General features: G+C 51.1%; 1 protein-coding gene across 1 annotated transcript in view; it reads right to left on the bottom strand.

Moving 5' to 3' along the window:
• Positions 1 to 10,925, bottom strand: part of SSH1 (slingshot protein phosphatase 1) — a 51,974-nt gene extending 41,049 nt beyond the window's left edge. The window contains exons 1-2 of the mRNA XM_079762897.1: positions 10,758 to 10,925; positions 5,591 to 5,631 (exon numbers count right to left, since the gene is read on the bottom strand). Of these exons, the coding sequence (XP_079619023.1) occupies positions 5,591 to 5,631; positions 10,758 to 10,823 (107 nt within the window). The 5' untranslated portion in view covers positions 10,824 to 10,925. The remainder of the gene's footprint in view (positions 1 to 5,590; positions 5,632 to 10,757) is intronic.
• Positions 10,926 to 14,479: the final 3,554 nt, after the last annotated feature.

Genomic DNA, 14,479 nt, shown 5'->3' with positions numbered 1-14,479 from the left:
GGAAAATCGGTGAGGGGTCAGTGGAGGCGGTTATTTCAGAGGCCAATATTCAAAGTGGGTGCGAATCCAGGTGATGCCATGCCTCCCGATGCGGGCGAGGGTGTCGGTGTGAGCAGAGATCACGGTGGTCGCCTGCGTGGTGGTCGATCCCTGTGGCGTCCTGATGCTCCTCTTCCCACCAGGACTGAGCATCCCCGACGTGGCCTCACCTTCACACCAGACACACCTGCTACTTCTGTAACACTGAACGGACACCTGCTCAGGTGCACGACTGCTTTCTCGACATTGGATGGGGGCATCTCAAGAACTCCCCGGCCCCTGGTGCAGGCACCACAGCTGAGTCCCTATCCCGACTGCTGTGGGGCCAGGGGACAAGGTGGGAGAGCGGCTCCCTTCGTTAGGTGACCCTGTCCGGGGAAGGGGATGGCTGGGCACTCCCGAGACGGCATTCAGTTCCTCCTGTCGGCCTTGAAGCAGCGAGCTGCCTCAGCTGCGACAGCCGAAAGGAAACGAAGTCTGCCACGAACCAGTGTGTCTTTGGGAAAGGACCCGAGCCTTGGATGAGACCCTGGACTGGCCAACATCTTGACTGCAGCCACGTGAGACCCCAAGCAGAGGATCCAGCTAAACCGTGTCCGGATTCCTGACTCATGGAAACTGGGAGATGACAGCCAGACACTGTTTTGGGCCCAGAGTGTGTGGTAACCTGTTACACAGCAACAGCTAACTGAAACAGCAGCTCGCTGCAAAGAGCCGGGATGCAGCGGATGCCGGACACCTCTGGGCAGAACTTAGCTGGGCAGCTTGTCATCAGGGATGATCAAGTCCAGGCTGAGAAATCACCAAGAAAGGCAGAAAGGCACCCCAGAGGGTGGGCGGGCGTAAGAGAAGTGGCGCTAAATGGAGATGAGGAGGCGTGGTCGGTGGAGACCACCCTGACGCTAAGGGGGAGGATGAGAAGGCACAGCCGCACTTCTAAAGGCCCTAAGGCAGTGGTCGGCAAACTCATTAGTCCACAGAGCCAAATATCAACAGTACAACGACTGAAATTTCTTTTGAGAGCCAAATTTTTTAAACTTAAACTATATAGGTAGGTACATTGTTATTAACTTAATTAGGGTACTCCTAAGCTGGCCTTTGCTAAAAACTCAAGGGGCCAAAGAGCCGCATGTGGCTCGCGAGCCGCAGTTTGCCGACCACTGTTCTAAGGAGAATGGGGTCCTCTGAGGAATTCCAGGTCAAGACCAAAAGGGGAGGGAATCATGGAGGAAAAGGCAGAGCGGTAAGGGACTTGACAGTTGACCACTGAAACCAGATAAAATAGAGAAGACTAAATCCTGCTGCTCTGGCCCAAACATTTGCTTGGCCAGGCAAGAGAAAAAATTAAAAGAACTCTCATGAACATATTCATGCGCTTGATTTGGAAATGCTGAAAAGCAACAACAACAACAACATTCACTCCTGATCCTCACAACCATCTTCTCTCCTGGGGCCCCGCCTGGCACACAACCACTCACATCGCCTGCCAGGCGGAGGCAGCTCCCAGGACGGCGAGGGAGCCAGGAGCCGCTGCCAGCAGGGCCATCTGCTCACCAATTCCCACAGTCTGAACGGCACGGCTTCCAAAAGGGGATTGCCGGAGGCCGGGGCAGTCTGCACACGGGAGCGGAGCGAGGGAACGGGGCGGCACTGCGCTGCGGCGTCAGCTCCATTCTGGGCGGGAGATGATCGGTTCCTGAGACGTTTTCCAGGCGGCCTTCAGAGAAACCGTCGGAACCGCAACACTGATTCTCCAAGTGTGCACTGCTAGCTGCATCTGAGGGGGATGCAGCCAGGTAAGGGGTGCAGAGCACGCAGTGGTGGAACCTCTCGGAGCCGGCCCAGCGTGACACAACAGACACGACTCCTGCAGGGGGTCGGCCCCTCTAGTTCAATGCTGTGAACCAACCGATCTGAGCAGCATCTTAGGAAGACCAAACCCAGCAACGGCTCTCCAAGCCCGTCGTGGACCTGACTCTGGGAGAGGAGCCCATGCCATCTACTGATGACCCTGAACGGTCGTCGTTTACCTCTGTCTTAGATGGATAACTGAGACCTGCAGAGGTGCAGGAACGCACAGAGGTGCAGGAACTGGGCGGCTAGAGCAGGAGCCAGACCCCCCAACCTGCATCTGCCTGGCCCTGAACCCCACATTTTTCCTCCACGGGACCTTGCTCGTTCTCGTACGTGTACGTAATCTACTGCAGGCTCAAAACTACGTTAATATATTTAAACTGCTGAAATGCTACGTGCAGGCAGGGAACAAGGTCCTGCCACTGAGGGAAGCACCAGGCACGAAAGCACAAGTACCTGCCACGTTAGGCCGGTGTGGTACTTGGAAGAGATGGAGAAACCCAGAGCTACCTGTTGCCTCTGCAGAGAGGGGAGTGGCAAGCCTGTGGGGTGGGAGCCCGTGGACCTGGCTGTGAGGATGTAGCCAGGTGAAAAAGAACTGGCTAAAGAGAAAGAGCGTGGTCGGGGAGCAGGGAGAAGGACTGAAAAACAGCATGTGCAAGAGGGGGTGACCCCATAGATGAAACCATCAATTAAGGGTAGACAGAGAGGAGAGAAGAGAGAGAAATAACCTGTTGCCCCCCGTTTTTCTCGCTTACCAACATCCTTTAGAAACTAAATGTCAGTTTACCTTCGGGATCAATTTGAAGCAAAGAGAAATCTGCTCTCCCTAACTTTCCTCCCCCAAAACAAGCCAAACCAACAGACTATTCCATACATTTTTTTCTCTAGGGCAGGCTTGGAGAGAAAAGGCCTGAAAATGCAAGTTATTACAGGGATGCGGATGAGTGTCGGTCAAAGCTTAAACCGGGACACCACAACTGTTCTTGTCTGGCTAGAAGGTGAGAGAGCAGGTTGGTGTCTCTGCCTGAACGTGAGGAGGGCAGAGGGACGGGAAAAGGACTCTAAGAGGACAAGCTCAGAATTCGGTCCCCAACTCCAGCCAGGGTCTCCCAGGCTCACAATGGCACTGGGGACCCGCTGAGAGCGGGGGAGGGGAACTCAGAGTGGTCCTCAGAGGGACCTGGCATCCTGGGAAGCACCACCACAAGTCAGTGGTGGCCCTCGGTCCGGCTGGGTGCTGCCTCTAGCCACCCAGGTGACCTCAGGCAGGTTCTTTCCCTGTAGGAGACAGCAATCCAACTAAACTGAAGTGGTTCCAAAAGGCAGAGCAGGAAGATAGGCGCAGGTGCTAGAGACATAGGAGGACTTGCTTTGAATGCAGCTCGTCCCACGTATAACTTGGGGCCTCAGGCTCCTCCTCTGTGAACTGGGAAAATACTCCCCCCATAGGATTGTTGTGGGATTAACTATGGCAACATACACTGAGTGGCCAGATTATTATGATCTCTGAACGCATAATAATCTGGCCACTCAGTGTGTGTGTGTGTGTGTGTGTGTGTGTGTGTGTGTGTGTATATATATATATATATATATATATATATATATATATATATATATATATTAGAGGCCCGGTGCATGAATTCGTGCATGGGTGTGGGGTCCGGCCAGCCTGGCCAGGGTGAGGGGACATGGGCGGTTGGCCAGCCTGCCTGCTGGTTGAACTCCTGGTCGAGGGGACAATTTGCATATTAGCCTTTTATTATATAGGATATACACCGAGAGGCCAGATTATTATGCGTTCAGAGATCATAACAATCTGGCCACTCAGTGTATATCATGGGGCTTCCTTTCCTTGTGAGGTCCTCTCCAGCTCCAAACTGTGAAGAGAATGGGGCCTTCTATGGCCAGAAGGGCAAATACATACTTTCATATCATAGCTGTTTATAAGTTCTTTTTTAAATATATATATATATATATATGTATATATATATATATATACATATATATATATATATATATATATATATATATATATATTGATTTCAGAGAGGAAGGGAGAGGGAGAAAGAGATAGAAACATCAATGATGAGAGAGAATCAATGATTGGCTGCCTCCTGCAAGCCCCACACTGGGGATGGAGCCTGCAACCCAGGCATGTGCCCTGACCGGGAATCCAACCATGACCTCCTGGTTCATCGGTCGACGCTCAACCATTGAGTCACACCAGCCAGACCTGTTAGTAAGTTCTTACTGAAAACATTGCAAAACACTATGCTGTCCGCCAGTGAAGGGCAATGAAAGAAAACCAAAAATAGCTCTTTGCCCCAAAGACCATCTCAGTGAGAGATCTCTGTCCTGGGCCAGAGCCCTGAAGGAAAGGAATGGGGGTTAAAGGGTGAAAGAGATTCTGACTCCAGGTAAGGGCTGGAGGGAGGCTGGGGCAGGGACACGGGCGCCTGCAGCTGCTCTGAGGGCCCCGCACGGAGGTCACGGTGACAGCCCTACTCCCAGTGCCGCCCCTACACAGTCTCTGAGGAGCAGACCTCCACGCCTCCCCTCCCTGCCTCCAAGCAGAGAGCCGCATGCCAGTGTGCTCTGCACCACGGCCCGTGACTGCCCCCACTTGGGAACCTGGCTGATTCCAGCCTGCCGGCCCTGGCCGAGACCCTGAGCTACCAAAAACACCAGGTGAAAGAGTCAACGTGTCACCGTCACTGGTGCTTCCTCGAGCATCACGTGAAAATGAGGGCCCAGCGATGGAGATATGGCATCTCTTTGATTTCTGCAGGCTATGGTTTGCCCACACGCATAGGATGTTTAGAAGTCACGTGTGCCACAATAAAAGCATTTTCCCTTCCTTCCCTCAAACACGCAGAAACTTCACCCACGGGCTGAGCATATTCCTAACCGCGTCTGCATGCTGTACTCCTCGGGTTTTAACCCGGGGAACATCCTGCTCTCGGGAATGAATGCCAGCTTCTGATCACATATTTCCTTTTCCAATTAATTTTCCTCCTCCTCACAAGATGAAACCGATTTTTTTTTTAAAGGACAATGTCCCAGAAACTGTTTACTCTTCTGAACTGTAAGAGTCAGAGTTTAAGAATGGTTCCCTGGCACAGAGGAATACATTATATAACGAAGCGCTAAATCTTCTGCAAACCAACAAAATACCCAAAGGGGAAAGCCTTAATTTTGGGGGCAGAAAAAACAAAAATGCTTTTGGTGTCTACTATTGAATATAGCAACTGAGGACTATGGGTAGCTTCAGGGATTTTTGTAATGAGCATAGCTAAAGATTTCTCACAAGCACCAAAAAACAACAACAAAAACACACACCTTGAATTAATAAACTTAGAGCGTTGAATGTCTGTTTCAAATCAGCCATGTCCTTACCTCAAAAGAAAGATCCTACCAAAAGCAGGATAGAAATGTGAGAGCATATTACATGATTTTTTTTTTAAAAGCAAAGGGAAGGAAGTATATAATGGTAAAGCAAGGGCGGCAGGATAATGGCAATTCTTTTCTAAACATTACATAATGCTATTAAAACTGTTTATAATTAAGGTGCTACTAAAAAATTGGCGTATCCTATTTTGAGGGTTCTCCCTTTTGGGAAAAAAAAAAAAACCACAAGAGTATTTCTTACCTGCTTGGAAGAAGACTTCAGAAGGAAAATGAAAAGCCTGCTTACCTGAGGTTTAACTTGCGATCCTCATCGCTGCCAGCCTCCAACTACAGAGAAGAGAGAGAACGTCACATCACAGACAGCATGAGCAACCAGCCTGCGACACGAGTCCCACATTCCCTGCTCTGGTGTCTGAAGAAGATACAGACCGACGTCCAGGAAACCTGGCGATTTCTAAACAGCCACACCCTTTCCTCGCCAAGCCTGCTCGGCTGTTCCTCGGGGTCATTCCCACGGAGGAATTCAGAAGTTTCCCAATGTTTACCCACATTCCTTCCACAGTATCTTGGATCAATATCTGGTAACGGAACGTTGCTATCTGGCATTGCTGCTCAAGGCACTCAGCAGCCCTCGGGTCTCAACTTTCCTGGGGGAGGGGGGGGCGGATCTTATCCTGTTTTTCTTTTTTAAGGGAGGGGGGCTGTGTTTTCAGAGAATCCATTTCCTCCTTCAAGCTAGGGCCAGTGGTCGGCAAACTGCGGCTCGCGAGCCACATGCGGCTCTTTGGCCCCTTGAGTGTGGCTCTTCCACAAAATACCACGGCCTGGGCGAGTCTATTTTGAAGAAGTGGCGTTAGAAGAAGTTTAAAAAATTTGGCTCTCAAAAGAAATCTCAATCGTTGTACTGTTGATATTTGGCTCTGTGGACTAATGAGTTTGCCGACCACTGAGCGAGGCCATAACTGAGTGATCAACACCGTTCTAAGCCTCAACAGACGGGTTTAAAAAAAAACAAAACACCCAACCCAACACACTCCAGGCAAGTCTTTCACAGTGGAAGGTGGCCAGGATCAGGCCGTCTGTCTGTGGGTCTGAAAAGCTCTTGGTGATTCTCAAAAAGGCTTAAATGTTGAATATAAAACCTTCTGGGCGATTGATTGATTTATATACATGAAAGAAAGGGACATTTAATATTTTCTAAAAGTTCAAAGGCCAAGAGGGGAGGCTCCAAAAGTAACCATGACTTAAGCCCTAACTGCAATTTTTCTTTCTCCCCCCCCCCCCCGCCCTTCAAGGAGAAAACTGAAATGAGAACACACACACACACACACACACACACACACACACACCCCAAACAACGGCACCACTGGGACTTGGCGTGTTTTGTATGTTACACAGAGGAGCCCATTGAATGGGAAAGAGAAACCTGGAAAGCAGAGATAGCTGGGAGAGATGCAGGGCTGAGGGAGGACAGAAACCTGACAGGGATGGGAAAGGGGTACAGAGCTGATGTAGGGAGGGGCCTGGGCAGCAAGGGACACCTGCCAGAGGGTTCTGGAGCCCCTTCATTTTATTAACTATATTTATTAAGTATATATAAGTAGGCACAGGCATGCACTGGTGGCAAGTTCTCACACTTCCCTACTCCATACGGGAGAAGTAGACAAATCAAGGAGGGCTTTGCTGGCCACAGGGCTGTGAGGCTGGGTCTCCAAGTGAAGCGTATGCAAAACCCCTCACACCACCACCACCACCACAGACTTCAGAGAGAAGGCTGGGTCTGACGCAGTGGTTCTCACCCAGGGGCAATGTTTCTCAGAAGGGGACCCTGGGCAATGTCTGGAGCCTTTTTTTGGAGGGTGCTACTGGCATCTAGTGGGTAGAGGACAGAGTGCTACTGAACAGCCTACAATCCGCAAGACAGCCCCTCCCTAACCGGTTTGGCTCAGTGGATAGAGCGTCGGCCTGCGGACTGAAAGGTCCCAGGTTCGAGTCCAGTCAAGGGCCTATGCCTTGGTTGCGGGCACATCCCCAGTAGGAGGTGTGCAGGAGGCAGCGGATGGATGTTTCTAACTCTCTAACCCTCTCCCTTTCTCTCTGTAAAAATATCAGTAAATATATATTAAAAAAAAAAAAAAAAGAAAGAAATCTCAGGCCCCAGTGTCAGCAGTGCCAATGTACAGAAATCCTGACCCAACCCCCCCAAAACGAAACTGGAGATGTGCCCATGAAAATTAGTCATCTTGAATGTTTGTCAAGCATAATGTGATGATCCATTCCTGAAGGTTATTGATTTATCTACTCTGGTGCTCTCTACCTGTCCTCACAAAGGAATGAGACAAGGTTAACCTTAAAATGCTGTAAGTGAGATAATGAAAGATGGGGGTGGGGGGAAAGAGAAAACAATCAAAAGTGCGAGGAGTGTTGCTCTGCTGGCCAGGCCATGATTCCCCTCCGTTCCCACGCCACTCGGCAGGACAGGCTGGGTCAGGAAACAGCTGCCCTAAGTATCTCTCACTCCAAGAAGAATTTTGATGAATGAGGAAGTGATCTGGGGGTAGATACTTCAAGACCATTGAATTCTCTCTCTCTCTGTGTGTGTGTGTGTGTGTGTGTGTGTGTGTGTGTGTGTGTGATTCTCTGGATAAACGGCAAGGGAAGGTCAGTCTGACAAACCACATATGTCAAAAGAGCATACACAAGAGGGAACTCAAATGAGTCGAGGCCCAGAGAGGGGAAGTAGCCGGAGGGAGGTCAGGCTGGAGGCAGAGTCTCTCTGGCCCAAGCCTGCTCGCTCTCTGTTCGGTCCTGCTTCTTCTTCATGCCTCATCCCACCGGGAAACCTTGCCTTCCAGGAAATCTCCCTGCCTCGGCTGGCCCGCTGGGCGACTCATGCTGCTGACGGATTTATCTCAAGTCCAATAAAAACTGGCTGAGGATGATTCTATGTTTACCAGGTCCCGGGCACCTTGAGAAAATAATGCTTCATAGAATCACGTAAAATGCCTCTAGTGGAAAAACCCCAAATGTCCAATAAAATGGGGGTACATCTCCACCACGGAAATAAAAAGGAATGAAGTGCTGACACGTGGCACAATGTGGATGAGCCTTGAAAACATGAGGTTAAGTGAAAGAAGCCAAACATAAAAAGACCACGTAGTCTATTATCCCACTTATCTGACATGCCCAGAATAGGCAAATCCATAGAGACAGGAAGTGCATTAGTGGTTGTCTAGAGCTGGTGAGAGCAGCGTGGGGGGTCAAGGGTCGGAGAGGAAGCCTCTGGGTGATGGCTTCTTTCTGGGGTGATGAAAATGTTCTGGAATTAGACAGAGGTGATGATTGCACAACCTTGTGAAATATCCTAAAAACCACTGAATTATACACGTTCAATGGTGAACTTATGGTATATGAAAAATAACAAATATTTTTTATCTGCTAAAAAATAAAAATTTCTAAATGTGTCTTAAGTCAGGGCTAGATCAGGGGCGAGTAACGCAGGGAACATGGGGTTTGGAAGCAGAGACCCAGGCTGAGAGGCCCTTCCTGGAGCTGAAGCCTTCACGCCTCTCACATCGTTTTTGAGAAGGAAACACGAGATCAAGTGCATAGAGGCACTTGGTCAACTGCAAGGCAACTGTCTCTGTGGACAGATGTCTCTGTGGACAGGACAGAAGCTGCTAGTGCTGCAGCCTGACTTCCAGGTTCTTTCTCAGCGTGCAGAGGAGGAACTGTTAGAATCTTCTGTCTGTAGCCAAGACAACTCATCAGCGGCCTCTCCGCGTGAGGAGGGGGCAGCCACTCTGAGAATGTTCCTGCCAGTCCCAGCAAAACAGGCGAAAGAGCTACCCCGCCAGGAGCCGGTGGGACAGACCGGGCCGCTTAAGCCAAATACAGGCCCTCATCTCTCCGTCTCTCGCAGACACACACAAAACCTTCCGTGCTATCAGTCAACTTCCCCCGCAGAGCAGGGGCCTGACTCGCAGATGCTGGAGGGGCCACTTCCTGGGCCGGCGGGGGCTCCTCCTCCCCCAGCCTTCTCTCCCTTCTCCAAACAGTGCCTGGTCTCCTCCTCCAGCTGCTCGGTCTGCGAGCCAACACTCAGCCTGGCCGTGGAGATGAGTTTAGACCAGAGGCCTTCACTGGTTCTCCAAGAGAAGGTGAGCAAGGGTAGAGACAAGAGCCTCAGCCCTGCAGCTGCAGCAGTGACCTGCTCAGAAGGTCCAGACCCAGCCTGGCACCGTCCAGCCCGACTGTGGAGACTCAGAGGACCAATTCCCCAACCGACCCCGGGACAAGGAGCCAGCCACACACATAGGCCAGGTCATACACGGTCTCACAGAAACCCGGGCAGGGCAACCATGCATCCCCAGAATGCATCTGTGCAGCCGGGGAAACCCCAGCATCAGCCTCTGCCACACGGCCAGATGCATGTAAACATGCAGCCCCCAGTGATAGGACAAAAAGGAAAGACCCAGACTGGGCTGCACACAAAGACATAAGACACACGGTCACTGCCACAGGGACACAGGCACAGCCACTGACACGGGGAGCCAGAACCCCAGGGGCGTGCCATCGGGGAACACAATCTCACACAGTCACAGGGCACCCGGTGGCCTCTCTCACAGCATCACACAGGCAGTTTCCGGAACACAGGCCACAGAGTCACAGGCAGCGAAAGTCACACACAGCCTCACGGGCACACCGCCAGGCGCTCAGGGAAAAGGGCCGAGACCAGCCACAGGGTCACAAATCTCAGAACCCGCCTCTCACACAGTCGCCCCATTAGGTGTCCCAGGCGCACATCCAGTCTCCTGCACAGTCACCCCCAGGCTGGGGTCACTGTCACACACAGTGTCTGCACAGTCACCCCCAGGCTGGGGTCACTGCCACACACAGTGTCTGCACAGTCACCCCCAGGCAGGGGTCACTGCCACACACAGTGTCTGCACAGTCACCCCCAGGCTGGGGTCACAGACAGACAGCTTCACTGAACAGCCAGCCCCAGTCGGGGTGACACCCGCACATACAGTCACCCCCAGACGGGGTCACTGCCACACACCGTGTCTGCACAGTCACCCCCAGGCTGGGGTCACAGACAGACAGCTTCACTGAACAGCCAGCCCCAGTCGGGGTGACACCCGCACATACAGTCACCCTGAGACGGGAGTCACACCCACATACACAGTCACCCTGAGACGGGAGTCACACCCGCAAACACAGTCACCCTCAGGTCCTGCAGTCACCCTCAGCCGGGGCCACAACTTCACACAGTTCCGCACAGGGCCCCCCTGACCCCCCAGTCCGGCTGCCCAGGCGGGGTCGTACAGCGCCGCCCCGCAGGCCCCGGCCCGCTCGCTCGCTCGCAGCAGCCCCCTCGCCGCCGGGAGCCCTCCGCCCCGCACTCGCGGCCCAGGCCTGGCGCGGCGGCTGCTCGGCCGGCCCGGGCTCACCTCGCTGTTGCTGGCGGAGGAGGCGGCGCTGGGCGTCGGCGAGCGCTGCAGGGTCACCAGGGCCATGGCTGCGGCGCGGCGCGCGGGTGCCACCGAGGCCTCGGGCTAGAGCCGCCGCCGCCGCCCGGGCCGGGCCCGGGGCGCTCCTGGAGCCGCGCACCGGCGGCCGGGCCGAGCCGCGCCGGGCCGGGCCCGCCCCTCCCCGTCCGCGTCCACCGCCCCCGCCCCCCGCCTTCCGCCTCCCGCCTCCCCCGCCGGCGCGCGCCAGGCCTGGAGCGGGGGCGGGCGGGGCGGGCGGGAGGGGCGGGGCGTGGGGCGGCGCGCGTGCGCGTGCGCGGCGCGGGAGCCACAGCGACGGGGCGGCCCTGGCTGGCTCGCCGGTCACGTTCCCCGCGCGCCCTGCACACGCGCTCTTGCCCGCGCGCCCGGCCCACCCCCCGGCTTGGGGGACGCGGCTGCGCGCGCCGGACATCAAGTCCGGCTCCAGAGGCCCGCGGGCTGCACTGGCGGGGAAACTGAGGCCAGGTGGCCGCGCAGCCGGGACTGCCCGGGAGAGGGTGGGGAGGCAGAAAATTAAAGGCTCCCTGATCCCTGCCCAGCACTCCGACAGGCAGTCTTTGCAGAAATTCATTCATTCATTCATTCATTCATTGTCCATTCATTCATTGATGAAATATTTACTGAGCACGTACTGTAAAGCATGGAGTACTGAACCGTGAGCAAAATAGATTAGGACCGCCCTCGGGGATTTTACAAAAGCGAGTCACATGATAGTGATCCTTCCTTACAGTTACCCGCAGTCCGAAAATATTAAGTGGGAGATTTCAGAAATGAACAAATTCATAAGCTTTAAATTGTGCGCCCGTCTGAGTATCGGGATGAAATCTCAAGCTATCCCGCTCAAGTCCTGCCAGGACATGAATCATCTCTTTGTCCAGTGTCGCTCCCTGCCTGTTAGTCACTTAGTAGCCGGTTATCAGATCAACTGCTTCGGTATCACAGTGCTACTGTTTAAGTGACCCTTATTTTACTTAATAAGGGCCCCAAAGTGCTAGGATAGCGATGATCACAATTCGGACGTGCCAAAGAGAAGCCCTAAAGCACTTCCTGTAAGTGACAAGGTGAAGGAAAGGAAAAAAAAATTGTATGCTGAGGTTGCTAAGACGTCCATCCATGGGATTGTGAAGAAGGAATAAGAAATTCGCGCTAGTTTTGTTGTCGCACCTCAAATTGCAAAAATGATAGCCGCAGAGTGTGGTGAGTGCTTAGTGGAGATGGAAAGACATTAAATTTGGGGGGGCATGAACAGAAAAAGTGTTGTGCCAAAAGCACGGACCCCCTAATAAGACTTCAGCAAGAGACCCCTCAAATGAGTAAACACCAAACCATTCACTGCAAATAAGAGATGGTTACACAGATTTAGGTTTGAATTTTATCATCTCACATCATCACAAGAAAGATGAGTACAATAAGATATATTGAGAGAGAGAGAGAGACCACATTCACACATCTTTTATTACAGTATACTGTTATAATTATTCTATTTTATTATTAGTTATTATTGTTAATCTCTTACTGTGCCTAATATATAAATTAAACTTTATCATAGGTATGTAGATATAGGAAGAAACATAGCATAAAAAAGATTTGGTACTATCCAGTTTCAGACATTCACTGGGGCTCTTGGAACATATTTCCTATAGATAAAGGGGTGACTACTGTACTAGGCACATTTTCAAAATTATTTTGCTAATATTTTTATGTGAATTCTTCTATGTGACCAGAAACCCAGTGTCAACTGAGCATAAGTAAATCGGGAAACCTTGGCTAGAAATAAGTGATAAAGATTTATTCAAGGGCCTTAGGGTTTGCAAACCGGAAACACAGCTAGGCAAAAACCCAGAAACATTCCAAAGAGGAAAGTTAAAACTTCTTATAATAAAAAGTACGTTCTTGAGAAGACTCAACCCTGCATTCTTAGCCCCAGGATTGGTCCAGCACCATTATCAGTCAGATGAGAGGCAGTTTGGATGCCAGATGGTCTGGATACATGAGTACTTTGGTGGATAACCCACAGGGTAATCTGGAGGTCTGATGTATATCCAGGCATTGGCACAGAACTGCAAAGTTCATAAGTTCAAGTTCCCAGGCTAGTTAAAACAAATATAGAATCATTTCCTCACACTTTAACCTACTTGATTTCAGTCATTTAGCAGCTTGAATGTAGTTACTCCATTTTATTTCTTCTCTTGGCTCCTCACCAGTCAATTCTTTGGGGGCAGGGAGGTCAGGAAAGGCTTTCCTGAGAACCAATGGCAGGAATTAGGGGGCATTGTAGAAAGCTCTGGCTGGTGCATGGAGAATGGATTGTGGGGCAGGGGAGTGAAGGGAGACCAACACATAGGCTGCTGTTGTCATCCTGGGAAGCGGTAGCCAGTATGGGGGGGATGGAGATAGGGACATGGAGTAACATACCAAGAAGGATCAGTCAAGGTACTGGCTTGACTCGGTAATAGAAAGCTTTTCTTTCATCCCAAATCCCTTCCCTCACCTCAGTCTCCACGTGCACATTGCACAAACACCCCCAAACGCAATGGTCCAATCCTCCTCCCCACCTTAGCAAACTGGCTCCACCATCCATCTCACGAATCAACCAGAAACCCAGGCAGCTCCTGGGTCCCTCCCCCTGCCTCCTTCAGACCCATGGGTTAGGACCTCCTGCATCATTTGTCTCAAAGGTGATTCTCAATGGAGGCACTATAGTCCCTCTGAAATGTTTTTTGGAGGAAATGTATGGAAATATTTTAAATGGATTTTGAGAGAGAGAGAGAGAGAGAGAGACATCGATTTGTTGTTCTACTTATTTATGCATTCATTGGTTGCTTCTTGTATGTGCCCTGATTGGGGATCAAACCTGCAACCTTGGCATATCGGACGATGCTCTAACCAACTGAGCTACCTGGCCAGGGTGAAAAAATAATATTCTAGTGTAACTTTTTTTTAAAAAAGTTATATTTTTAAAAATCCACAATGCAGGAAATATCAACTTCTTTTCTTTTTTTTTCTTTAACGACAGAATCAGTACTGTATTGCTGACTTTTCCTTTTGCTTCAGGATCCAATATGGCACAGCAAGCTACTTTTACTGATCCCTGTCTTGATTCGACCCTATATTTCTTTATAATTTTGGCCATTCTAAACCCTTTAGTGAAAAGGGCTTCGGTGGGAGGGGAAAGAAGTCAAAGCCCCCTGGCCTCAGTCTCTAGGCCTCACAGAACCAGGTTTGGAGGAGGGGAACCAGCTAGAAGTTTCCTTGCACCCCCAAAGTTTCCTTGCACCCCCAAAGTTTCCTTGCACCCAGTGGAGCCCTTTCCATCTGGTCCCATCTTAATTTTTTTTTCATCATAATTTATCTAATCATTTTTCACCTCATTCTTATAGTCTCAGCTCAGTTTGCATCTATTAAGAACAGCAAGTTGCCTGTCCGGCATGGCTCAGCGGTTGAGCGTTGACCTATGAACCAGGAGGTCACGGTTCAATTCCTGGTCAGGGCACATGCCCAGGTTGCGGGGTGCAGGAGGCATCAATGAGTCTCTCTCATCACTGGTGTTTCTAACTCTCTCTCCCTTGCCCTTCCTCTCTGAAATTAATAAAAATATATTTTTTTACCAAAAGAACAGCAAATTATTTGCTGTCTGCTAGGCCATTATGTAAAGGGATTTG

Source organism: Cnephaeus nilssonii, assembly GCF_951640355.1.
Source record: "Cnephaeus nilssonii genome assembly, chromosome: 22".
Lineage (NCBI taxonomy): Eukaryota > Metazoa > Chordata > Mammalia > Chiroptera > Vespertilionidae > Cnephaeus > Cnephaeus nilssonii.
The sequence above is the reverse complement of the archived record's forward strand: the minus strand, read 5'-3'. Positions and strand labels throughout refer to the sequence as shown.